The 26,256-nt window shown below is 37.7% G+C and overlaps 1 protein-coding gene across 29 annotated transcripts in view; it reads right to left on the reverse strand.

The window, feature by feature from the left end:
• The window catches only part of LOC108274794 (uncharacterized), a 588,939-nt gene that overhangs the window by 101,698 nt on the left and 460,985 nt on the right, over window positions 1-26,256 (reverse strand). For 12 of the 29 annotated variants that reach the window (XM_053685830.1, XM_053685834.1, XM_053685835.1 and 9 more), the window contains exon 11: window positions 14,323-14,658. The exons of 9 other annotated variants lie outside the window; for them this stretch is intronic. In XM_053685830.1, the coding sequence (XP_053541805.1) occupies window positions 14,323-14,658 (336 nt within the window). Of the gene's footprint in view, window positions 1-7,827; window positions 8,549-10,531; window positions 10,589-10,656; window positions 10,735-11,068; window positions 11,168-13,535; window positions 13,581-14,322; window positions 14,659-26,256 lie in introns of those variants that run through there. 8 more of the 29 variants (XM_053685848.1, XM_053685858.1, XM_053685841.1 and 5 more) reach the window with 7 other exon arrangements.

Consider the following 26,256-nt stretch of genomic DNA (forward strand, 5'->3'; position numbering starts at 1 on the left):
TATTAAATTTGTGACACCTTGTGCTGGTCAGTGTCTCCGAGGCTGTGAGGCGACTGTTGCGTAGGTCACACTGTCCGAATCTGATGCTGTGTTTTTCTTAGCAGCTGCTCTGGACCTTATTTTGTACTGGATGCTGGCATAATGAATATTTTCTTCCTGTAGAGAGAGAGGGAGAACCATCACATTACACCATGAAACAACTGCCCTTCCATTTCTCCCCCAAACAGTGAAAACCAACACAACTGAATCCATAAATATACAGCGTTGTACAGATACACATGTATACTGAGTATATGATGAGGATTGTTTTGTGAAGTTAGTGTGCACTGTGTCATGACCTGAACTGTCCTGTGTAGTGAGAATAAAAAGTGCACATTTGCACATTAGACCATGGCAAGCACTTATTAACACTAACCCATATTTCAAAAAAAACTTCCAAAAAAACTTCAAATCTTTTAGAAAGGCACTTTTACTCTATTTTTTTTGGTATTCCTTAAACAAAAGTTGATATAGAAACAGTGATGAATAAAATTGTAATAAAATAATGTCTTTGGTACCTTTTCAGTGGAGTCTGCGGTGTTACTGCAGCTGTTGCCTGACAATACTGACTTTCCTGAAATGGAAAAGAATTGAATTTGTTTAAAAAATACTATACATACAAACAAATTAACTAAAACATTAAGATAACAAAATTCAATAACAAAATTCAGACTTTTTATTGGTTCATATTTCAGTGTTCGTTTAACTAGTTTACCTACACAAAGTTCTGAGAATCATTCAACTTGTTTATAAAGCATTTAAAAACAACAGAGCTGACCAAAGTGCTCCGCAACCAGATAATCAAAGAACAGAAAAATCACACACACACACACACACACACACACACACACACACACACACACACACACACACACACACACACACTATAACAGAAACTGCATATACAAAGTACAATTAATATCAGAACACACATCTAATTCAAATGCCAAATTATAAAAATGTGTTTTCAGCTGAGAGCTGAGGGCCGAGCGAATATAAAGAGGGAGATCATTCCATAATATTTAGGAGTGAGTACAGAGAACTTCCAATCAGTCTTTTTAGCTTAAGTTTTAGGTTTTAGCTTAGAAATCATCCTAAACTATTGCAAGCTACTTTTAACAACAGAATTATTCTGTTTATCAAAGCTAAGTGTTGAGTCAATTATCACACCAAGATTTCTCACACTGTCTTTCACAGTTATATAAAGGAGCAAGAATACTGGTTATCTTCTCTGTGTGTTTTGGTGGACCAAATATAATCATCTCTTAATTTTTCATTTAGTTGAAGAAAATTGTCAGACAGCCAATTTTTAACATCTCTAGAGACATCATTAGACATCTCTTTAACATCATTAGAGAAAGATCGTTCCCACTGCTTGACTCTTGCACAATGCCTTTATACCATTAATGCACACACACACACACACACACACACACATATATATATATATATATATATATATATATATATATATATATATATATATATATATATATATATATATATATATATATATATATATATACACACACACATGTACATATACATATATATATACACACACACACACACACATATATATATATATATACACACTCACACTTGTATTTTATAATGCCACACTCATATTTCTGTCACTGGTTCATTAACTCCACTCTGCTTTAATAAGATAAGAATCTAAGAGTTACTTCTGAGAAAATATCATTCTTAATATATCAAGATCATTGGCTAATTTAATCTCAAATAACTGGTAGGGTATTCAAAGGACTAATATTTTTTAAATAGTTCTTTTACAGCTTATTGAAAAACGATGCCCAATTAAAAATGGTCTGGATAAATAACTGCACTTTTTATTGTGGATTGATGAACACCCAGGTGTTTTTCAGCTTTTCCAGTGTCTTGTTAAATTGATTATTTAAAGAATTAATTGCTCTGAATGTTTATTCTTGGTTTGAGCCCTTGATTTTACCTGTGAAGACTGCATTTGTTGTTAAAAAGAATAAACCAACATGAAGACCAGAGATCAGTGTGTGGGTGAAAAACACACCATTTTGAAGCTGAGAATAGAGGGAAAATCTATCAGAGCCATTCCATGAGCATTGGATATAGCCAATACAACAATTAGGAATGTCCTGAAAAAGAAAGAAACCACTAGCCAGGGACGGTTTGTGAATGGGGGGTGGAGCCAGAGAAAGTGAGTGGTAAGGAATGTTCTCTGTTGCAGTGAGACAAGGTGAGGATAAGAGGGAGAGAGACACACACCTTGAGAGAGAGAGAAAGAGAGATCCACCAGCATGACACGATTCTATTTGAAGAAGACTTTGAGAGCAAAAATAGAGGCCATACAACAAGATGTAAACCGCTCATCAGCAATAAGAATAAAAAGCCAGGTTGGAGTTCGCAAAGAAATACAGAGATAATCCACAAAAGTTCTGGAACCAAGATGAACCTCTACCAAAGTGATGGAAAGGCCAAACTGTGGAGAAAGAAAGGATCTGCTCATGATACAGAAGGATTTAGACTGGACAAGTCCATCACCTGATCAGCATCTCACCTCCTGAAGAGGAGACTGAAGGGAGAAACCCCACGAACCAAACAACTACTGAAAGAAGCTGCAGGAGAAACCTGGAAAGGCTTCACAAAAGAAAATGCAACAGTTTGGTGATGTCAGTGGGTCACCGGCTTGATGCAGTTATTGCAATAAGGGATATGCAACCAAATATTACTGGCATCAGTCGTAATCAGTCGTCACCAGCTTTTAGCAGCCTTTACCGGCATTATGAGCCATTAACAGCCATTCTCAGCTATATGTTTATCGGCCTTTATCAGCACATACCAGTGTTTACCGACATTTATAGTGTTTATGGCTGTTTACTGGGGTTTATTAGCATTTCTCGGCATATATAGTGTCCCAGTAAATTCAGCCAAAGAGTAGACCATCTGATGCAAAATGAAGTCTTCGAGAACCCCAAAATTTCATCACAGGATCTGCTAGTAATCTTGCAACTGTTGTTGTCAAAGTGCACGCTTTTACAATCAGAAAGAGACTGCACAAATTTGACCTGCATGGGAGGTGTGCCAGGAAAAAGACTTTGCAAGACTACAGTTTGCCAATGAGCATATAGGCAAAGACCAGGCCTTTTGGAATAACGTGCTCTGGACAGACGACTCAAAGATAGAGTTGTTTGGCCACAGTAACAGCAGACATGTTTGGTGCAGACCAAAGACAGATTTTCAGAAGCACCTCATATCAACTGTGAAGCATGGCGGTGGAAATGTTATGGTTTTGGGTTACTTCATTGCTTCAGGGACTGGACAGCATTCGTTCATTGATTCAACTATGAATTCTGCATCATATCAAAGAGTGCTTGAAGAGTACTTGAACTGAAAGTGGACCTTTCAAGATAATGGATATTGATCAGGATAATGATCTTAAGCACACTAGCAAATCTACCAATAATGGCTCAAAAATTGAGGGTGTGACAAGGAGGATGGAGGGGCCAGGCTGTGAGAATGCACACCTCACACTGATTTAGCTTAAGTGCATCACCAAATACTCGTAGTGACCAAATGGCGTGATGAAGGCAGTCTTTCATTCATCCCCTGCCCTGACAGGAATGAGGTTATTTGCGTTGCTTAAATCAAATTTTGATTTGACCATTTAGCCATTTTCCTTCCCCGGTGTCATGTGACTTGTTAGTGTTACAAGGTGTCAGGTGCGAATGGGGAGCAGGTGTGTTAAATTTGGTGTCATCGCTCTCACACTTCCTCATACTGGTCACTGGAAGTTCAACATGGCACCTCATGGCAAAGAATTCTCTGAGGATCTGAAAAAAAAGAATTGTTGCTCTACATAAAGATGGCCTAGGCTATAAGAAGATTGCCAAGACCCTGACACTGAGCTGCAGCATGGTGGCCAAGACCATACAGCGGTTTAACAGGACAGGTTCCACTCATAACAGGCCTCGCCATGGTCCACCAAAGAAGTTGAGTGCACATGCTCAGCGTCATATCCAGAGGTTGTGTTTGGGAAATAGACGTATGAGTGCTGCCAGCATTGCTGCAGAGGTTGAAGGGGTGGGGGGTCAGCCTGTGTGTGCTGAGACCATACGCCGCACATTGCATCAAATTAGTCTGCATGGCTGTCGTCCCAGAAGGAAGCCTCTTCTAAAGATGATGCACAAGAAAGCCTGCAAACAGTTTGCTGAAGACAAGCAGACTAAGGACATGGATTACTGGAACCATGTCCTGTGGTCTGATGAGACCAAGATAAACTTATTTGGTTCAGATGGTGTCAAGCGTGTGTGGCGGCAACCAGGTGAGGAGTACAAAGACAAGTGTGTCTTGCCTACAGTCAAGCATGGTGGTGGGAGTGTCATGGTCTGGGGCTGCATGAGTGCTGCCGGCACTGGGGAGCTACAGTTCATTGAGGGAACCATGAATGCCAAGATGTACTGTGACATACTGAAGCAGAGCATGATCAGTATGCAGTATTCCAGCATGATAACAATCCCAAACACACCTCCAAGATGACCACTGCCCTGCTAAAGAAGCTGAGGGTGAAGGTGATGGACTGGCCAAGCATGTCTCCAGACCTAAACCCTATTGAGCATCTGTGGGACATCCTCAAACGGAAGGTGGAGGAGCACAAGGTCTCTAACATCCACCAGCTCCGTGATGTCGTCATGGAGGAGTGGAAGAGGAGTGGAAGAGGACTCCAGTGGAACCTGTGAAGCTCTGGTGAACTCCATGGCCAAGAGGGTTAAGGCAGTGCTGGAAAATAATGGCGGCCACACAAAATATTGACACTTTGGGCCCAATTTGTAAATTTTCACTTAGGGGTGTACTTACTTTTGTTGCCAGCGGTTTAGACATTAATGGCTGTGTGTACTCACTTTTGTGAGATATTGTATATGTGTATGTATATGTATATATGTGTATGCATATGTATGTCGAGCCGCGGTACCTGTGAGTAATCATACAACTTTGCGTCTGGTGTTTGTTCAACCCAATGGTAAGTGCACCTCTCCCTTTTTCACATTGAGACTTGGTAGATTTAGTTTGACTCTGATCTTTGTGTTAAGGTGAGAGTGGGGAGTTGAGCATCTAAATCTACTCTAAGACAACTCCCTAGCGGAAGACGTTACATGTGACACCGCTGCTGTTTTGCTTGATCGGTTTCTTGTTTTGTTTTACTTTATTGTTCTGCTTTATGGTTTTATTGTTTTGTTTCACCTGATTTGCCTTGCTTTACCATTATTCTCACAATATGTTTCATTTTATTTATTGTTCACCATAATTCTGGTTCTGCTTAGGTGCTGTGAACTGCCTCTATTTCATGTGGTGGTGTCTGTGGGCCTGGGTGTTAGTCACCACCCCATGGTGTCTGTAATTTGTTTTTCTTTGTTTATTGTTTAGTGTTTGTGTAATTTTGGGTTAACCGGTGTGTTCTTTCTCTGCAGGAGCCAGTGATTCTTGGTGGGACAGGGGAGGCTAGCTGCATGTATTCGGTGGTCTGTGCTTCACAGTGTGCTCAGTGTGCAACACAACAACTTCCTGATGGTGTAGGTAGTGTTTGATGATTTTGGTGTGACTTGCAGTGGGTTTGGATGATCTCCCGAGCTGTAGCTGTCCTACCTTGTTCCTGCCAAGCCTGGGCCTGGAGAAGTGCTTAGTTTTAAAATCCTTTTTGTGCTTCATGGGAGAGCGATTTTATATTTAAATGTCTAGTTCTAATGATTAAGTGTCATAATAAAATGTAACTTTTATATTCGTACTCGCGTCTCACTCATGTTCTTTGCCGTGATAGGTAAAACTTCTGTGTGCCTTTATTTGGGAGTATTTCCCTGGTTCTCCCCCAGGGTGGCGTAGTTGGATTTACTAAATTTGTATAAATCTTTCCCTCCACTTAGGACTGCCACAAGAAGCAGATCAGCTGAGGTGCTACTACAGCTCCAATCTGTGTTTGGGTTGAATTTGATTGTGTCTTGTGTGTAAGCTGCTTTAATCATCTGCAAAGTAAATAAAGGGAAATCTGAGTCATATTTGTGCAGTGAATGATTTATTTGTACATGAGCATGTGGATATGCAGGTGTTTATGGAAATCACAAAACCCTGTAGAACCTGACACCCTGTTTATCCTGCTTGTTCAAAACTCAAGCACTAGGCAAAGGAAGGCAATCTCCTTGAAGCCAAGGGCCCCCCAAAGACGCAAAATATTTTTAATCATTAATGCTAAATAAAGTATTCTGAAAATTTAAATATCTACATTAAAACACTGAATAGGGCCCTGTCACAATGTGAAGGTCCGAAAGTGTTGTAACAAAAAAAACAAACAAAAAAAAAAAATGAGAAAGAAAATACAAAAAAACAGGCAACGATTCCAAATTGTAAGACAGAGTCCAGGTTAAAAAAGGTAAAAATGTCAGGTGATCAGCAAACTGGGTAAACTAGACAGGACAAAGGTAAAAAAAAAACAAAACAAACAACAACAGATCAGGTCAACAACAAAAGACAAAATGGGAACAGATCCACGGTGCAAATTCTTTCCAAAACCCAATAATGTAATTAGCATTTTTCCTTCCCTCACCCTCATGAGAAAGTAACAGTTACCTGTAGGCTGTAAACTCTGCAGTCCGTTGGTATTAGATGTCATTATGTATGAATGTAGGATTGTTATTGGAGGATTAATTTATTTATAAAGCACATTTACAACAGAAATTGAAATCAAAGTGATGTACAAATAGTATAAAATAGATTCACAAACATTTAATAATACCAAATACCGGTGGACAAAAGAAAGTTTTACACCCTAAGACTGAATTAAAAGATAAAAGTATAAAAGTGGGCCTTAAAACAAGATTTGAACATAGCAATAGAGGGTGAAGATCTAATATGAAAAAGGGGATTATTCCAGATCCTGGGAGCAGCTACTGAGAAAACCCGGTCACCTTTAACCTCATGAACAAGTAAATGAAAAGAATACTTGACTGGATGATCAAAGGGATCTTAAGGCAGTATTCGGGGTAAGGAGATCACGTATGTACTGAGGAGCAAGTCCATGCAAAGCTTTAAGAACGAACAACAAACTGTTTAATAAGGATTTCCACATCGATTTAAAGTCCTTGTTAAATTGAGCTGGTCTGCAAACTAGCGCACATAGAAAGGAGGGAGGAAAATCAACCTTGGAAAGCTGCACCATTAAAACAGTTCGTAAAAATTGTTGGTGTTCCACCTCCACGACCTACAGCTCTTGGAGAATTAAAAAACAAACAATCTAAAGGAGGAAGATCCTTCAGGGCAGGAGCGTCACCAGGTCTCCCTCGCACGAGTGGTGAAGAACTCGTTTAAAATAAGTGATGTGTTGGACAAAGACCTAGCATTTATTAAAGCAAATTTAACAGGAAGGTCCGTAATCCACACTGGGACTGACGTGGTGTGTGTTGGTGAATATTCCAGCGCCGCCATTTCCAGCACATGATCTAGCACGTAAATGGCTAAAAGGAGACCAGATGGCCAATATTTGCTCATCAACAGAGGTATCAGGGAGACTGGAAGTAAAAAGTTTCCCTCATGAGCAGCGATGAACATAGCGTGGGTGACGAGCAATTCCCAGTGCCACACAGGTTTTGTAAACTCCGTCTGCCAGGCACGATGATGAATTCCAATGATAAAGCTCTGCAGAAGAGTACCGATAAAACATTGTAGGAAAGATATTGTGAAGAACAGCACATAACAACTGTAGTTGACATGCCAGGAAAAAAAAATACAAAAAATGAAAAGTCTGTATGAAAATAAAAAGCAGATTTGTATTTAATAATTATATCATGTAGGGGAACCACATGCACCCTATGATAATGCCCTGCAATAGACTGGTATCTCCACTAGGGTGCATCTTTGCCATATACATTGATAAAGCTCAACCACACCCCTGACCAGGGAAAAGAGTGATGAAGATTATAAATGAGTAAAGGGCCTAGAATGAATCTCTGTGTGAGTGAGTACACAGGGTAACATAATCACCACCACTTAAATAAAACTGAGCCAGAGAGAGGCAGATCCATGTGGAGTTTCCGTGCTGAGGAGGAAAACAATGTTGTGCGACAGGCCCTGTCAAATGTGACATTGTAAAGAAATGATTCTGAAAGCGGGAAATGAAGGAGTTCTGTTGGGGAATGCAGTGACTGTCATCAGTGTCATCATGATTAGGAGTTGATGGGCGTGTCGTAGGATCCAGCACAGCGTGAGTTAAAACTATAGAAATGGACCAATCATAAAGCCTTTAGAAACTTTCTGAGTCATTTAAGAGGGGGCACTGTGCGTGAGGTGGGAATACACCATCGGTGGGATACTGGTCCTTCAGAGGGTACAATTCACACACTTATTCACATGTAGGGTCAATGTCACATAGGGTCAATGTAGCACAGCCAGTCCCCCTACTGCCATGTTTTTGGGAGGTGAGAGGAAACCGGACTGGGTCGGGTACCACCCATCTCCAAAAGCACAGAACCTGAAACAAAAGGATGCACAACTATAAATTCCATGTTATTTTACTGAATACATTCTACACCACTCGAATGTGTCTTTAATTGATCAGGATTAAACCCATCAGTGAAGGAATGTATTTCTTTTTTCCCCTCAAGATGATTCACTGTATATTTGAATCGGATGTAAAAATAATATAGAAGACATGTTTAAAAGCAGACAGTGAATCATTACAATATGTTGTACTTAATGTAAATCTCTGGAGAAGTGATGTGATGCAGAGCGATAAGATGCATTAAAGGTTTATTATAATTTTATTAGGACTGGCAAAGTTTACATGTTAATAATTTCATTCTAATGCACGCAGCGAATGCAGCCAGTGTTCTGTTCTTCTGTTTGGAATTCTTATCACCTGAAAATCACTCACTGATGCTGAGGATGGAACCTCATGAACAGCCTAAAGATCACCGTGAGATTACTGAGGATGGTACCACTTAAAAACCATGAAGATGTTTGTGGTTGTTCTTGCTTGGATAGCCTTAGGACTGCAATTGCTAACAACAGTTTACACTCAAGTCTCCATCACTGAACAGGTAATATCTTCAGTTTGATACAATAGACTTAAATTTAAGATTATAATGAATACAGAAATAACTCAAGTTTCTCACAAGCTCATGATTTCCTGGTTACACTACTGAACTTTTCGATTGCACTGGTGTCACCCAGATGAGGATGGGTTCACTTTTGAGTCCGGTTCCTCTCAAGGTTTTTTCATTATATTTTTGTTGAGTTTTTACTCACCACTGTCATCTCTGGCTCGCTCATTAGGGATACATTTATCAATTTAGATATTAATTTAATTTAATTTAATTTTAATTTTGTTATTTCTGTAAATCCAGATAGAAATGATCTCAAAACAAAAGAAATCAATTTTAATAAAAAAAATATATCTGGATTTCTGTAAAGCTGCTTTGTGACGTGTCTAATCTTAAAAGTTCTATACACTGTAAATATAATTGTTTGATGTAACAGTGGTGGAGACGGATGCAAGTGCAGATTGTAGTTTAGTGAAAAAACAAACAATACAAATGTAGCTTAGAAACACTAAAACATGAATTGGGACTTCAAGGCAAAAACGTACATAACTAAAGCAATGAACAGCAAGGGAAGACAGACGCTAGACAATGGGTGAGGTGTCTCTGTAGAACAAAAAACGTAGTTCAGTGCCGATTTTGGCATAATCCTACCATTCGGTGTAAAGCAAAAACAAAAGAATTTGTCTCTTCAGTACTTTCGGAGGGGACTGTGTAAGCTTTGGGAATTACACTAATATGTAAATAAGTACCTGGTGTGCGTGTTAACATCATGCCTAATATTGTAAATGTCATTAGTAACCGCTGTGGAGAGTTTGTTAGGGGGAATAAAATGTTGGTTAAAGACCTAACGTCAAAAGGCACCAATAAATGATCTCCCATTCTTTATAGTGAGTATGAGTAGAACTTAAATGAAAAGAAGAACAAGTCAAGTAAAGACTTTCACATGATGCTGAGGATACCCCTTTTAGCAGTGCAGTCACATAAAGAGAGTAGCACAGGAAACGCTTCTTTATAGCTCTGAATGTGACCACACACTGTTCAGAGGGTCCACACCAATTCTGTCAATAATCTCTTCAGTAACATGGGTCTCGTCACATTCATGTAATTATCAGGTTTCTGTGTTAGTGAACACAAGTAGGTTCAGGGGGTGTAACAAGGCCAGATCAAGACAAGAGATAAAGTGAGTAAGGAGACAGTTTACAGCTGTCATCAGGTGCAGAACAACTTTTTCTAATTGCAGTGTCATTTATTATAATGTTTGTTAAAATAGAAATGAAAACAAATACATCCTCAAGTTTAGGGCTAAAAAGAAAACAAGGATGAATTAGATAGTTATTGAGGATGATGCTGTTTGGGTTAAAAAGCACTTTCAGATAACATCTTGTGGATTAGTGTTTCCATCTGATACTCACCTTGATCATCCTGTCATGTGTTCAGCAGATCTTCTCCTTGATCATTAGGATTTTCATCTGAAACATAAAGTTAAGTTTAGTGGTTAAAGAAGATTTACAAGGGTTAAAACAGCAATGATTCTCACCTGGACTTGTGTTTGCAAGATTTATTTGTGTATTAGCCGGGGAGGTGGTGTGTGGAGGATCAGGGTTTCTGCGGTTTTCTGCAGAAAAAAAATTCCAAGTGAACTCACTTCAGAATCTTAATAATGGGTTAAGTCTAGTTAATTTACTGTGAAAATGATCTGAATGTGAAAGCAATGCAGAAGCTGTCATTTTATTCCTTGTAAACATTTACATGGATTTCTTTGTGAGAATAAATCACACCAGTCTTGTACAAAAATTTAAACATCATTAAAAACTGTCAAAGTGACAAAAGTTATGTTTAATTTAGCTTGTGTAGCAGCCCTCTGGTTTAATTCTGCTAAAGAATTAAACACCATGTAACAGCTTTGTGGTAAACACAGCGTCCTCCTCTAATCATACGGTGCTACTCACGGTTTCTCCTTCTTATACACCAGTACACCACAGCAACAATCACTCCAATCACTGCAATAGTCCCAGCTGCTCCTACTCTTACTCCTGTCCAAAACCCAGCTAAAGGAAGGAAAGATCAGATGAACAATTGTGTTATAAAATACAGGTCGAGCAAAAACTACTACAGCTGTTGTTTATCCTAACAGTCTCCCCACCTATAATCACAATTATATGACATATTCAACAAATGTCTTTATGTACTGTATAATCACATTTATGAAATCACAACACAGTTAAACATTACACATCACATTTTGTCCATTTTTCCAATAATGGAAATACGGATGTTTTATTTATGAGCAAAAATATTTTTTCTCTATTGTAACAAAATGAACACTTAACATCTGTTATCATGGAAATAACTAGAGTGCTATTACAGATGCTCTCATAATTATTAATTGTTAATAACCCAGTGTTTCATGTTTTGAGTAAATAATACTACAGGGATACCAGAATTATAAGATTATAAACTCGAGAACATGTTTTTTGTTGTTGTTTTAAATAATAAGTAATAAGTAGGTAATGGGATGGCAAAACTGGTTTGTACTTGTTTACAAACAACACATTAATTTTCTAAAGTGTTCTCAATAATAATCAGTAACTGTAGCAGTGACATATTACCATATTAAAATTACCCATAAATGTAACTTTTCCAGTTAAAATATCATAATATGAATATCATTTAATGTTGAGTAATATCAAACAATTAGACATTATAGTGTACTTTTTAAACTTTACACCATTTTAGTCTCTTACACCCAAAAAATCTGCTTATTACACCAGTGCTTCCAAAATGAACATTTTTAATATAAAGTTTTTCTATAAATATTATTATAATGATTATAAATTAATATTTAGTAAGAACTAGAAATAAATACCAACTTTTAACCATCACTGTACTAGTTACTAGTAACTGGTGTGTTGTGTTATTTGTGGATACGGAAAGTGAAAGGAAATTCTCTTATATCATGTACGCTCTTATATTATGAACTGCTATTAAGACACCTTAGATACGCAGAATACTGGGTTATAATTTCTATTTATGTGTCTCTGCTATCAAATAGCTATGATGAATGTATTCATTTAATTACTTCTTTGAATAAGCTGATCACCTGCAATCTTTATTATAGATGACACATGTATTTTCTGTATCTAGAAAAGACTTATTTTCGTAGTGTGCTGTGTGTTTGGTCTATCTGTCTGGTACCTGTACAAGTAGAAACCCGCCTACACACTACTGCTTATCAATGTATATAAATACTCCTGTTTTGCATGCATAAACCAGAAGTCTAAAGGCACAGCATGTGTGTCAGTGTGTGTTCATTTGGACTCTCAAGGCACCTGAATACTCTGTGGTAAATCACACTTTCTTGCTCATAGCACAGAACTAAGAGTTAAAGTGAAATATAAGTCTGAAAGGGCTGAGGGAGGTCTGAAAGACATAATCTGAGATTTGAAGATATCTAACAGAAAGCATGTTACTACAATATTACACTCCCATTACACACTCAAAACTGCACTGATGCGAACTTCCATTACAGTCTGAAGTGAGTGGCGTGGTTTTCTGCTGCTGCGCTTCAATGGTTGGGATGCTGCAGCTCCACACTAATTTAAAGTCAGAACCACATATGGGTGTAATGGTCCGGCCACATAAGTTTGGCCATGTATTATAATTAACCAAGTGTCACGCTCTCCCCTTTAGACAGAGCTGCAGCTTGCAGCGCGCTTGGAGAGCCGGAGCGAATGTTGATAACTGTGACATTGTTTACTGTGGACACGTGCGTTTGTTTTGTTTCTGTTCTGTCTCCTCCCTGTTCTGTCATTGGTTGTTGTTTGAGGGTGTCTCTTCACTGTTTTCAGCTGTCAGCACTTAACACTGATTATGTTCGGGATATATACCCCTCGCCTCCCAGTACACTTCACGGAGTATTATAGTTCGATAGTAGATAGTTAACGTTACGTACCTCGATAGATTAATTTAGTTTAACGTTAGATTAGTTCTCTTAGACCACGCTGGTGTTTTCCGCTCCCAGTTCCCAGTCATAGTTTCATGTTTCCTGTTTCCTGTTTTGAACCCGTTTCCAGTGACTGCGACTTCGATTTCTGCCTCGCCCCGTTTATGCCTGTTTGACGATCGCCCGACCCAGTGACTGTTTCTGATTATGTCTCTGTTTTACGATTTGTATTTATCCGCATATCTCTCTTTAATAAAGCTCTTAACCGCAATTGCTTCTGCCTCCGTTCACGATTCATGACACCAAGTTAGAAAATTAAAAACAAAAATAACAAAAAAATGAAGGACAGAATTCATTAGGGAGTAAAAATGCCCAGTGAACTTAACAGACTGAAATAAATGGAATGAATGTTACTGGTTGTATAAGAAATTAAATCTGCTTTACAGATAATTAAATACACAAGTATATCTCACCTCTGGGAACTTCCTTTTCAGCTTTACGCTCTTCTTTCTGTTTTTCTGTAAGAGAAAAAACATTTGATCATCTTGGTACAATCACAGCTCTTCTGTGTGAACTCTTCTCAATGATGCTAAAGTGTTTTACTTTGTACCTGTAGATCAGGGACACATGTAGGTCAGGTCACTACTAATGTAGCTCAGTGTTTACATTCTCAGTCTTACCTTTAACTCCAGTACTGTTTTAACATGCCTTATTAACTCACCCTCTCCACTAAAATAAAAGCTTTCATATTAGTAACACTATAATATGTGATTATAATAAATGATCAAATATTTTAGAATAATGTCAACTGAATATTTGGACAATGAATATCACTTAAATAGTATTTCATAGGTAATACATTGTACAAATAACCAAGAGAATGATTTCAGCTCCACTGTTCCTGCTGTCTGGGGTAAAGACGTTCTGATTTAAAAATCTACTGCACATTCGTGTAATGAAAATGATTTAGATGTAAAGTTGTGATGCTTCTACAAGTGTGTGATGAAACAAAAAGATGGACAGGTGTTGTGTGTTCTCCTGGCTCAATCTAACACACACACATAAAGAGCTTTGTAATTAGCTGTTCAGTGCAGAAGTCCTCAACTAGTAGTTAAAACACTGAGATCATTAAATTGCCCCATATGAACCGCTTTTGTTATACAGTAAGCTTAGTGCCTTTCCAATTCTCCCTCATGTCCAGCTTTGATTTCTGATGTGTGTGATGGTCAGTGTGTGATCTACTGAGACTCACTCACTTACCATCGACTGAGAGATAAACATGGCCGATCTCTACTGTTTCTGTCTCGACAGATCTCTTGGTGCGACTCACTGTCTTGGCGCTCCTGTAGACAGCTGCATCAGTAAGTTTCAGATTGCACAACACCAAGGAACAGTTCCCCTTACGCAGCTCTTCCTCAGGAACGTCCACACGCCCCTCATATCCCTCACCCTGATAGGTCTCCTCACCGCGTCGCTCAAACACAGTCACAGATTTGATCTGCCAGATAATATGCGGTTTTTCAGTGTCTTCAGTCTGCAGTTTACACGGCAGGACAGCTGTAGACCCCACATGTCCAGATACAGGGAGCTCAGATTCTGCAGAGAGGGGGTCTGAGATGGGAAAATTAAAATCTAGATTACTTTCTCACCTTTTAGACAATGATCTTATGTTAAGAGCTTTATTTCATCTATTTTATAACAAAAAGTTACTTACTCACACACACGGTACCCAAGACGATGCAGATGGAATAAAAGGAGGTCATGATGCCCCGAGAGTGTCTGGAGGAGCGTGTGAACATTTTCTAAAACAAGGAAAGGAAGGTGTGAAAAAAGAAATATATTTGAATATCAAAAAGGTAACAGAGTGCTTATTGGTTTATATCAATCATTTCTCTTTTTATTTATTTATGCTATATTACTTATACAATATACTGTAATATTAAATTTCAGATTCCAATAGGACAGATAAAGTCATATCCTTGTAAATCACCACCAGTTCCACAGCGTCAAATACATCAATACTTTCACATGATAATCACCATCATCTCCTCCAATGGGCTTTTCTCAAGTTTTCCCCTATGGAGCACGCAGCAAATATCCTTCAACATCAAACACATCAAATTTAATTTATATATATAATCTATATATCTAAATATATAATAATAATCTCTCCCTCTCTCTCTCTCTCATATATATATACACACACACACAAACATATACACACACCATTGTAACTGATGCTATGAATAATTATTTGAGGTTCTAATTAGGTTTCACATTTATAGCTAATATATTTAATCTTACAGTATGAACAACAAAATACAGTTAATAGTAATAACTATTTTCTCTACAGTAAACAACTGTTTAAGTAATAATACCATTTGGCAGACACCCTTATCCAGAGCAACTTACATTTATCTCATTTATACAGCTGAGCAGTTGAGGGTTAAGGGCCTCGCTCAAGGGCCCAGCAGTGGCAGTGCGGATTTCTGAACTCATGACTTTCAGGAGTCCAACATCTTAACCACTTAGCTACCACTGCCGTCAGTAGTATAATAATAATAATAATAATAATAATAATAATAATAATAATAATAATAATAATAATAATATTTTTAAATAATAATGAAAATAAACAAACAAAAAACCTCTCCAAATGTTGTGGATAAAAATGTCATAAAATAAACATGAGGGAAACCTAGTATCCAGTAAAGGGGAGAAGAAGAAAAGACGGGCACCAAGACACACAGAAGCGGTGTGAGGCGGATATTGACAAATATTGAATATTGCATTGGATTCACACTTTAAAGATCTTAGATCTTTAAGAGTAATACACTATGGTTTATTAGTCAAAAAGTCAAAAACAAGTATATGAGCTGAGGAGCGCTAACACACCACACACACACACACACACACACACACACTCTCGTACAGTCAAGGGCGGGCATGTAGACATAACACACACACACTCTCTCTCTTTCTCTCTCTCTCTCTCTCTCTCTCTCTCTCTCACACACACACACACACACACATAACATTATAACTTTATAAGAATAATAAAATAGAGTATTAAGGTAATATCTTATAATAATAGAATTCTCTTTATAAGAAACAGAATAATAGGATATGGAGGACAGTAGAAGGGTAGTATAATGATATTATGAAGTAGGAAGTACAGTAAACCGTTTTTCAAGCAGTATAACTATATATAAAATAGAGATAGAGCAAATATGAAAATAAATTATAAACTAGAAATGCAGGCTCGCAAGGAAGGCCTTAATGTTAAGAGAGAACTATGAGGAGCCATTTATAAGGGTAGCTGAATCGTCGTCCCCCCCCCCCCCCCGGGTTCTCTGGGTTACTCAAATCCCTTGGGTTTGATTCTATGTGTAATTTGAAAACCCCTTGGTTTTGATTCTATGTGTAAGTGGAATAGCCCTTTTCTGGAACATAATAGTAAGGTAGATGAGCTCTTTTTTAACCCTATTGGTATTGATATCATAGTCTTCTTGAAACATATGGGTTATTTACTGTGTAAATACAGTAGAAATACTGGAGCTTGAGCTCAGGGTGTCCGATCACTTCTGAGAATTCTCATCGGTGTGGATCTCGTGTGGTGGAACGGAACAATAAATCTGGACCCTTGCTTCTTCTCACTCACGGCTGGTGTATTTTTTCTATCTCCATCTGGGCTCAGAGGTAGATGTGAGTATTGGCATCTAAGTTGAATTTGAAGTGTTTTTGGGTAATAGGCTAAATTTGAGCCAGCATTTGGCACCCCAGATGGGACTGGGCTAAGTTCTATATGTCTGGAATCTCTCCCGTGGGACTTCGCTCTCTAAGCAACAGATAGGCCGTGTAGGAAGAAGGCATTGCAGACGCCTGTTATTTCAAAGCTCTGTTTTAGTGGTCTGTTGTTACGATTGGGAAGCCCCCTGGTCTCCAAAAGAACCTTGAGTGAGTGAGAAGAGGTAAGAGAAGTGTAGATTGTAGAAGATTGTAATTTTGTAATTGTATAAGGTTCATAAGACTGTGTAAGGAAATGGTATATGTGTTGTGTGAGTGAAAGTCCTGCAATACCGCTGGAGGAAAAAAAAAAAAAGACTCCAGGGCTGAGATAGAAGGCAGGTGGAAAATGAGGCCTCGAACCCCAGATACCAGCTACTGAAAGTGTGGCGATTGCTTAGTGGGGACCCCTAATACAACTGGTGAAAGATTCCAGTTCTGAGATAGAGAGGGGAATAAATCCTGGGCCCAGATCCGGGTTGCGCAATAAAGCGCGCCCAGGGTATGAATGGAATGTGTAATAACAAACGTGTGTGCTGATAATATATGTGCTTATAATAGGAGTGCTGTGTGAGAGCGTGTAAGTTTTGGAGACAGGGAAAAATGTATTTATCAGTGCTCTGAACATGAGCTCCATACATAAAGAGATATGTGTGTTGGATAAGCTTTAAAAATTAGTTTCGGGGAAAGTTGGATTTAATTTATATGACTGTAAGCATCATACATACGGGGTTGGTGTGGAGGTGCGTTATACCCTGAAACCTCATGGAATAAAATAAATAGGTGTAATAGTGTGGAATACAAGGTGTGTATGTGAGCTTGCCGGCGTTTTTGATAGAAAGGGGGGTATGTGTGTGTTCCTGTCTGTTCTTATCTGCGCAAGCAGGCCTGCCGTCTGTGTGGAAAGGAAAGAAAAAAAGGAAAAGAAGAAAAATGTGTGTGTGTGTGTGTGCGCACTTCAGATTGAGCTGAGTAACACAGAACAGTGTGAGATTTTATTTAATTTTTTTATTTTTTGAATCCGGTACATACTTTCGGTGAGTCGGGTGTGACTGTGTGTATAATTAATTTGGTATCAATAACTGCTGTATGAGTGTTTTAAAAATGGGGGAGCATGCACGAACATTGTAAATATTTAGACATCTGCCTGATTGCCCGTTGTGTAAATCAGAACTTCTAGACCTGTAATATATAAAAACATATTCCCAGATTGTGTGATCCAGGGAAAAAGGAAGACTGAAGGCAGAAAAAAGTGTGCATTTTCAGGCCCCAGAAGCCATTGTTGAGAAATGAATGAGTCAGACGCTCCAAATGTGGAGGAGAAAGTCCATTTGGACCTTTCATTTATATTCCATAAATAAAGTTATAATAAAGGGTTTCTCTTTTATGATGTGTGAGCAGGGAGATAATAATAATAATGATAATAATAATAATAATAATAATTTGTCTATATGGCTCGTTTCATTCAGTGCCTTGTCTATAAATCCCTGCAAAGATGTTAGGTATAATATTTGTAGCATTTTAGTAACTATTGTTATACAACTTGAAGTTAGTAAGTTATAAAAAATTGTGTTCACAATTATGGTAATTAAGTACATAACACTTAAATTCCTTTTAAATTATGTGGAAAAACTAGTTGGAACAACATGATTTTTATGAGTAATCAAGTTAAAAACTTGTGTTTATTATACAGATTATTAAATGAGTTTTAATTGAATACATTTGACTGTAGAGGTAAAGGTGATATCTCCAACTCAGTGTAGTTCGTTGCTTGAAATTAATTTAAAGTTGTCAGAACTCAAAAATGATTGGTGTTTTGCAAAACTGTCTGTGTGGTTCACCTGAATTTTAGGTGTGTTTATTGTTTGTTTAGTATTATGGTGTTACTGTGCGTGTTCCAAGTTATGGGGTAACTCCTCAGTCTCCTGGCATGACACCAGACTGGATTAAGACCGTGTTGAGCGGATTGTATACAGTTCCATATTTATTTCCATATATAGATTGTGGCTGGTCAAAAGCATGCGTGCTGGAGCTCCAAATCATTCTTTTCATTTTAATTTGAATTCCGTGTGTTTCCCTGTTTGGAAACTGAATGAAATTGTTTTGAGCTCCATGATGACGGTTATCTAAAACACAGAGCGCGTGAGAGAGGGAGAGAGCGCGTGCGAGAGATTTCTTTTTCTTCCCCTTTTTCCAATCTTTTAGTTATCTCACAGTCTACATTAAAGTCAAGGTGACTCTCTCTCTCTCTCTCTCTCTCTCTCTCTCTCTCTCTCTCTCTCTCTCTCTCTCTCTCTCTATATATATATATATATATATATATATATATATATATATATATATATATATATATATATATATATATATATATATATATGAGCGTAAACATATTCCTGTAAAAATTTAAATCAATCAGTATTTTTGATGTTATCAGTCCGGAGAGAACTTTAATAATAGTTTGTGTGTTGTGCCACATAGATTCTTCTGCACAGGCATATCGACATCTTTGCCTGACTAATGATAAAATTGATCAGCTGACATGTGAACCTGTTCGTTTTGAGTGATATTAATAAAAAACCCTGAAAAGTAAAACCGACCCGAGGTAACAGACTCTGGCTGATCACAATGTGGTCCGTATCAGGCTAGGTCACATCCTCCCTGTTGAGATAATGTTGAGCCTAAACATTTGGTTTTAGAGAGCGCTGTACCTTCATGAACTGACTCGCTAACAAGAGCTGGAGTAACCATAACTACTTCATGTATCTGTGATTCCTATACGCGTACGTGTCTATACATTGTTAAGCAGTGTAAGTGTGAATTCTTCTGGCGTGTGGTATTCATGTTGCATAATGATGAATAATTTCTGCATGTTTTCTCTGTGTATATGTCCAGTGATGAGTAATTAGTAAAGATCAGATGACAGTAGTAGTCTGCACATTCTAAACTCTCTGTAAGGTGTTGTACGCCTGTAACAGATGTGATATCTGAGTCCTTAACATTAGAATAAGGTGATGATTACTTAATGTGTGTAGTTAATGTGGAGTACGAGTATCTGGATTGGACAGCCTTGCATAATGGTTCCTGTTACCGACATGTTGTGCTGATATGAGTTTGGGAGTTAGTTTAATTACAGTCCCTTTACAACAGTGTAGTTTGAAGTGATTTGTTTCTCTTCTGAACCGTAGATTGGTGAATAGAATAGAGTAGTTATGCAAATATATATGTGTGTGTGTGTATATGTATGTGTATGTGTGTGTGTGTATATATATATATATATATATATATATATATATATATATATATATATATATATATATATATATATATATATATATATATATATATATATATATATATATATATATATATATATATACACACACATATGTGCTATACGGTGTGCTATGGATATGTCATACAAAGTATACGAGTTACAATATTTAAATGATACAAAGCAGTGGTCACAAACTCGAGGAAGGGAAGATATACTGCACAACCTGTGAAGTGAATTGATAAGTCGATAAAACTGAGAGCTAAGAACTGGATGCAGGTTTGTGTGATCTGGGAATTGCAGTCCATGGCAGCCAGCCATGTTCGTGGACCGCAGTGCAGGATGGGAAATGTGGTTTGTGACATGAGTAGATGTAACACAACCTTAATATGGTCAAGTACAGTTTAAATGAAATGGACACATTTATAGGACGGATCTTATGCCGTTCACAATTGGGCGTTCAGCCAAGGTATCAGCTTGGTGGTAAATTTAAACAAAGTTCATAGATGATAAATTTTATTTTAGACTAAGTTAAATACATATTCACATTCCTCCAAAGTGAGCGACATTTAAATGTCATGTATGAAGGATCTGAGTGATATTTTGCGTGTGGTACAGTTATAAGTTAATAAGAGACAAAGGGGTACATGCATGTCTACCATTCAGACTAAACACTAGTGTTGTACACATAAAACCAAATTCACTAGGTTGTTTTGAATGAAAATTAGGGGGATAAAAGTGACTAGAGGACTGTAACTACATATCTAGATCCCAACCTCATTTACTCTATTATTGGGATTATCACTCGTTGGCACAGATGGGTATGTTAGGTTATGAAAATAAATTATAAACTAGAAATGCAGGCTCGCAAGGAAGGCCTTAATGTTAAGAGAGAACCATGAGGAGCCGTTTATAAGGGTAGCTGAGTCAAGCGGGCCCCCCCCACCGAGATAATAGTAAGACCAAGGTCACTCTAGATTGTTTTGTCTCTCCACTTTTTGATTCTCTGGGTTATTCAAATCCCTTGGTTTTGATTCTCTGGGTTACTCAAAATCCCTTGGATTTGATTCTATGTGTAATTTGAAAACCCCTTGGTTTTGATTCTATGTGTAAGTGAAATAGCCCTTTTCTGGAACATAATAGTAAGGTAGATGAGCTCTTTTTTAACCCTATTGGTAGTGAGATCATAGTCTTCTTGAAACATATGGGTTATTTACTGTGTAAATACAGTATAAATACTGGAGCTTAAGCTCAGGGTGTCCGATCACTTCTGAGAATTCTCATCGGTGTGGATCTCATGTGGTGGAACGGAACAATAAATCTGGACCCTTGCTTCTTCTCACTCACGGCTGGTGTATTTTTCTCTCTCCAACTGGGCTCAGAGGTAGATGTGAGTATTGGCATCTAAGTTGAATTTGAAGTGTTTTTGGGTAATAGGCTAAATTTGAGCCAGCACTACTTAATACTGTAGGTCTTAAGTAAACAGCTAGTGATCACTGTGATAAAAAACAAAAAACAAAACCCTGTATTGGTCAAATTTATCTCATAACACCTTCCAAATATTTCCAAACACGTTTTACTGACAAACTGAATATACTCTAAAGATACAGTTGGAGAAACTGCTGAAAATTTTCCTGAGAAACGTAATTTTCCTGACTTCCTCTTTCTCTTTTTTCCTTTTATGTATGAGAGAATTATTGGCACCCATATTTTTAAGGAATATGTTGTATAAAACAGTGCACAGCTAGTTAAGTTTTCCGTTCAGACAGTCCTTACAGTATGTTCAATTTATGCTGAAATGCAGTTCATTGGATGTTTACTGGCAATGATTTGTACAGTGAAGTCTTATATATATATATATATATATATATATATATTCAAAATTTACTAATTAAAATACGCCCTTATAACATATACACATGAACTCCACCTATTTAAAATGAGCATTTCCTATTTGAGCACTGTATATTCTGTAGAATATGCCTACATTAAAAAACAGCATGTAACAAGACACACACACACACACACACACACACACACACACACACACACACACACACACACTATTCCTAGTGTCCCTGGCAGTCTAGACTACATTACACTACACCAAAGCTTAGCCAGAGAAGCTGTTTTAAAACAATATTTACACACACTAGATGTTGGAGCAATTCCTGTGGCAATATTATTATTGACCGCTGAGTGGCAGTAGACTCAAGGGGATAAATTAAGCACCTGTGTAGTAAGTCAGGTGATTGGGAATGGGGAGAGACACAGTTTTTTGATCGTTTTGTGGATCTTGGTGTAAACATGTTCATGAGGGACTATGTAATTGAATCATTTCTGGAAAAAATAAAGAAAGACCATGTACAAGAACAAAAAGGATTTGGATTTATTGCACGTGTGAATGACTTACTCACTCTAGTTACCAGTCACCTCTGGCTTTGCTGGGAAGTTATTACACTAGACACTAGTCAACACTAGTTTTCCCAAGTTAACAACATTTAAATGTTAATACAGACTAGGCTAACTGTATTATTGTCTTATTAAAAACAGACATTTAATCAACTTACTTGTCTTTTCTTCCAGTAAAAACCTGCCTTATGTCTGTTTTCTTTCTCTTACTCATGACATCACCAGTGTTAAATGAAATCTGAGTGCACAAAGGCCTCTGTTATTTCTATGTGAGAAGGTCACTGCATTAAATTTGTATTTATGACCATCCTAAACTACACGGATAAAACAGGCACCAGTGAGTCGTGACTAAAGTGTTGCGTCTTACACAGTGGTATGGTATTGGTATCGAACAATTTAGTAAAGAAGAACAAAAAGAATATGTTTAAAAACGTCACAGTTTTTGTATGATACACCATCTCAGTATGGCACAGTTATAGTGAAGTGAATCCTGACCATTTCACCGCTGAGTGGATGAGAGAACGCGTAGCTTACTGTTACTATATTCAATTCAATTCAGTTTTATTTATATAACGCTTTTAACAGTGGACATTGTCCCAAAGCAGCTTCACGGAAATATATAAATTCAGGATATAGATTTTAAATGTATGAATTTATTTAATGAGCAGACAGAGGAGATGGTGGTGAGGAAAAACAGGATCCAGACTCAGAAGTGAACCCGTCCTCATGACCACGGATAGTAGAATTCTAAATAAATGTCTTCTATAACTGTGCTAACACTACATGGTCAGATAGTGCAGTTGTGTAAGCAGGAAATGAATGACAGTTTGTACTATAGTGAAGGCTGTAACTTCCATGCACGCGCATAAGCACCAGTTAAAATACACGCTGTGAGTAATGTATTTGGTCTAATTTACATTTTTGTGGTCGTGAATTGTTATTTATTTAAATTCAGAGTCGTGTGTTATTTTAATTAACAGTATTTTATCAGCTCGCTTCATTCACACTCAAGCCTTAAAATGACCTGAAGATAATATCTACACATCACCTTAATCATTTCACCATAATCATTTCATTTTGATGAACTGTGCGGGGAATTTATACTCGAGATACAACTTTATTAAAATGATGACATTTATTTTCCCAGATAAAAATAAAATAAATTCTCTCCATTACATTCGGCCGACTGAGTGTAATATTCCCCGCATTTACTCCACTGCGCGCGCTCATGCGTTAATAATAATAATATAACCCATTTTAAGAGCGGACAAAATTTAATATTGATTTTTTTTTTTCAGTATTAAAATTTAGTAGCAGTCTATGTGGAAGTTTAAAGATGTGGTTTCTACACTGTAAAGAAACAGATCTAGACTAACACATGGTCCAGAGGTGAGGATCCCGCTGTCGGAGAAGCGGCCGGGTTACAGTGCCACTCTCAGTGCTGTGAGGTGATCAGGTGTTGAAGTGTTCAGATGTTGAATCAGGACTCTGGTGAAAACTCTGTGCCAAATTAAATATACGGATCACACTGATGATCCTCTGTGACCCTTAACAGGAACAGCCACAACACCACAGTGTATATAGAAGATCAGATTAAACCAGTAAGAGACTCCTGTTAGAGCTATTAAACGTGTTGTTTTGTTAAACGTTGAGTATCACCCTTCAAAAAGATACTTTTTCTAAAGTATAAAACACCCGATAGAAGCTGGATAAGAATTTAATAGTAAAACAGTTTTACCTGAATTCACTCGATCAGATCTTGTCCAGAAATGCCTACGTCACTGCAGAAACCGAGGCTGAATACTGGTGAAGGCGGAGCGTCGTGTTTACAGTCTTACACCCCTTATAACTACTCCCTCTATAACCTCTATAACTACTCCCTCTATAACCTCTATAACTACACCCTCTATAACCTCTATAACTACTCCCTCTATAACCTCTATAACTACTCCCTCTATAACTACTCCCTCTATAACCTCTATAACTACTCCCTCTATAACTACTCCCTCTATAACCTCTATAACTACTCCCTCTATAACCTCTATAACTACTCCCTCTATAACCTCTATAACTACTCCCTCTATAACCTCTATAACTACTCCCTCTATAACCTCTATAACTACTCCCTCTATAACCTCTATAACTACTCCCTCTATAACTACTCCCTCTATAACCTCTATAACTACTCCCTCTATAACCTCTATAACTACTCCCTCTATAACCTACTCCCTCTATAACTACTCCCTCTATAACCTCTATACCTACTCCCTCTATAACCTCTATAACTACTCCCTCTATAACCTCTATAACTACTCCCTCTATAACCTCTATAACTACTCCCTCTATAACCTCTATAACTACTCCCTCTATAACCTCTATAACTACTCCCTCTATAACCTCTATAACTACTCCCTCTATAACCTCTATAACTACTCCCTCTATAACCTCTATAACCACTCCCTCTATAACCTCTATAACCACTCCCTCTATATCCTCTATAACCACTCCCTCTATATCCTCTATAACTACTCCCTCTATAACCTCTATAACTACTCCCTCTATAACCTCTATAACCACTCCCTCTATATCCTCTATAACCACTCCCTCTATAACCTCTATAACTACTCCCTCTATAACTACTCCCTCTATAACCTCTATAACCACTCCCTCTATATCCTCTATAACTACTCCCTCTATAACCTCTATAACTACTCCCTCTATAACCTCTATAACTACTCCCTCTATAACCTCTATAACTACTCCCTCTATAACCTCTATAACTACTCCCTCTATAACCTCTATAACTACTCCCTCTATAACCTCTATAACTACTCCCTCTATAACCTCTATAACTACTCCCTCTATAACCTCTATAACCACTCCCTCTATATCCTCTATAACCACTCCCTCTATATCCTCTATAACTACTCCCTCTATAACCTCTATAACTACTCCCTCTATAACCTCTATAACCACTCCCTCTATATCCTCTATAACCACTCCCTCTATAACCTCTATAACTACTCCCTCTATAACTACTCCCTCTATAACCTCTATAACCACTCCCTCTATAACCTCTATAACTACTCCCTCTATAACCTCTATAACTACTCCCTCTATAACCTCTATAACCTCTATAACTACACCCTCTATAACCTCTATAACTACTCCCTCTACAACCTCTATAACTACTCCCTCTACAACCTCTATAACTACTCCCTCTATAACCTCTATAACCACTCCCTCTATATCCTCTATAACCACTCCCTCTATAACCTCTATAACTACTCCCTCTATAACCTCTATAACTACTCCCTCTATAACCTCTATAACTACTCCCTCTATAACCTCTATAACTACTCCCTCTATAACCTCTATAACTACTCCCTCTATAACCTCTATAACTACTCCCTCTATAACCTCTATAACTACTCCCTCTATAACCTCTATAACCTCTATAACTACTCCCTCTATAACCTCTATAACTACTCCCTCTACAACCTCTATAACTACTCCCTCTACAACCTCTATAACTACTCCCTCTACAACCTCTATAACTACTCCCTCTACAACCTCTATAACTACTCCCTCTACAACCTCTATAACTACTCCCTCTACAACCTCTATAACTACTCCCTCTACAACCTCTATAACTACTCCCTCTACAACCTCTATAACTACTCCCTCTATAACCTCTATAACTACTCCCTCTATAACCTCTATAA

This window comes from Ictalurus punctatus, chromosome 14, assembly GCF_001660625.3.
Source record: "Ictalurus punctatus breed USDA103 chromosome 14, Coco_2.0, whole genome shotgun sequence".
Classification (NCBI taxonomy): domain Eukaryota; kingdom Metazoa; phylum Chordata; class Actinopteri; order Siluriformes; family Ictaluridae; genus Ictalurus; species Ictalurus punctatus.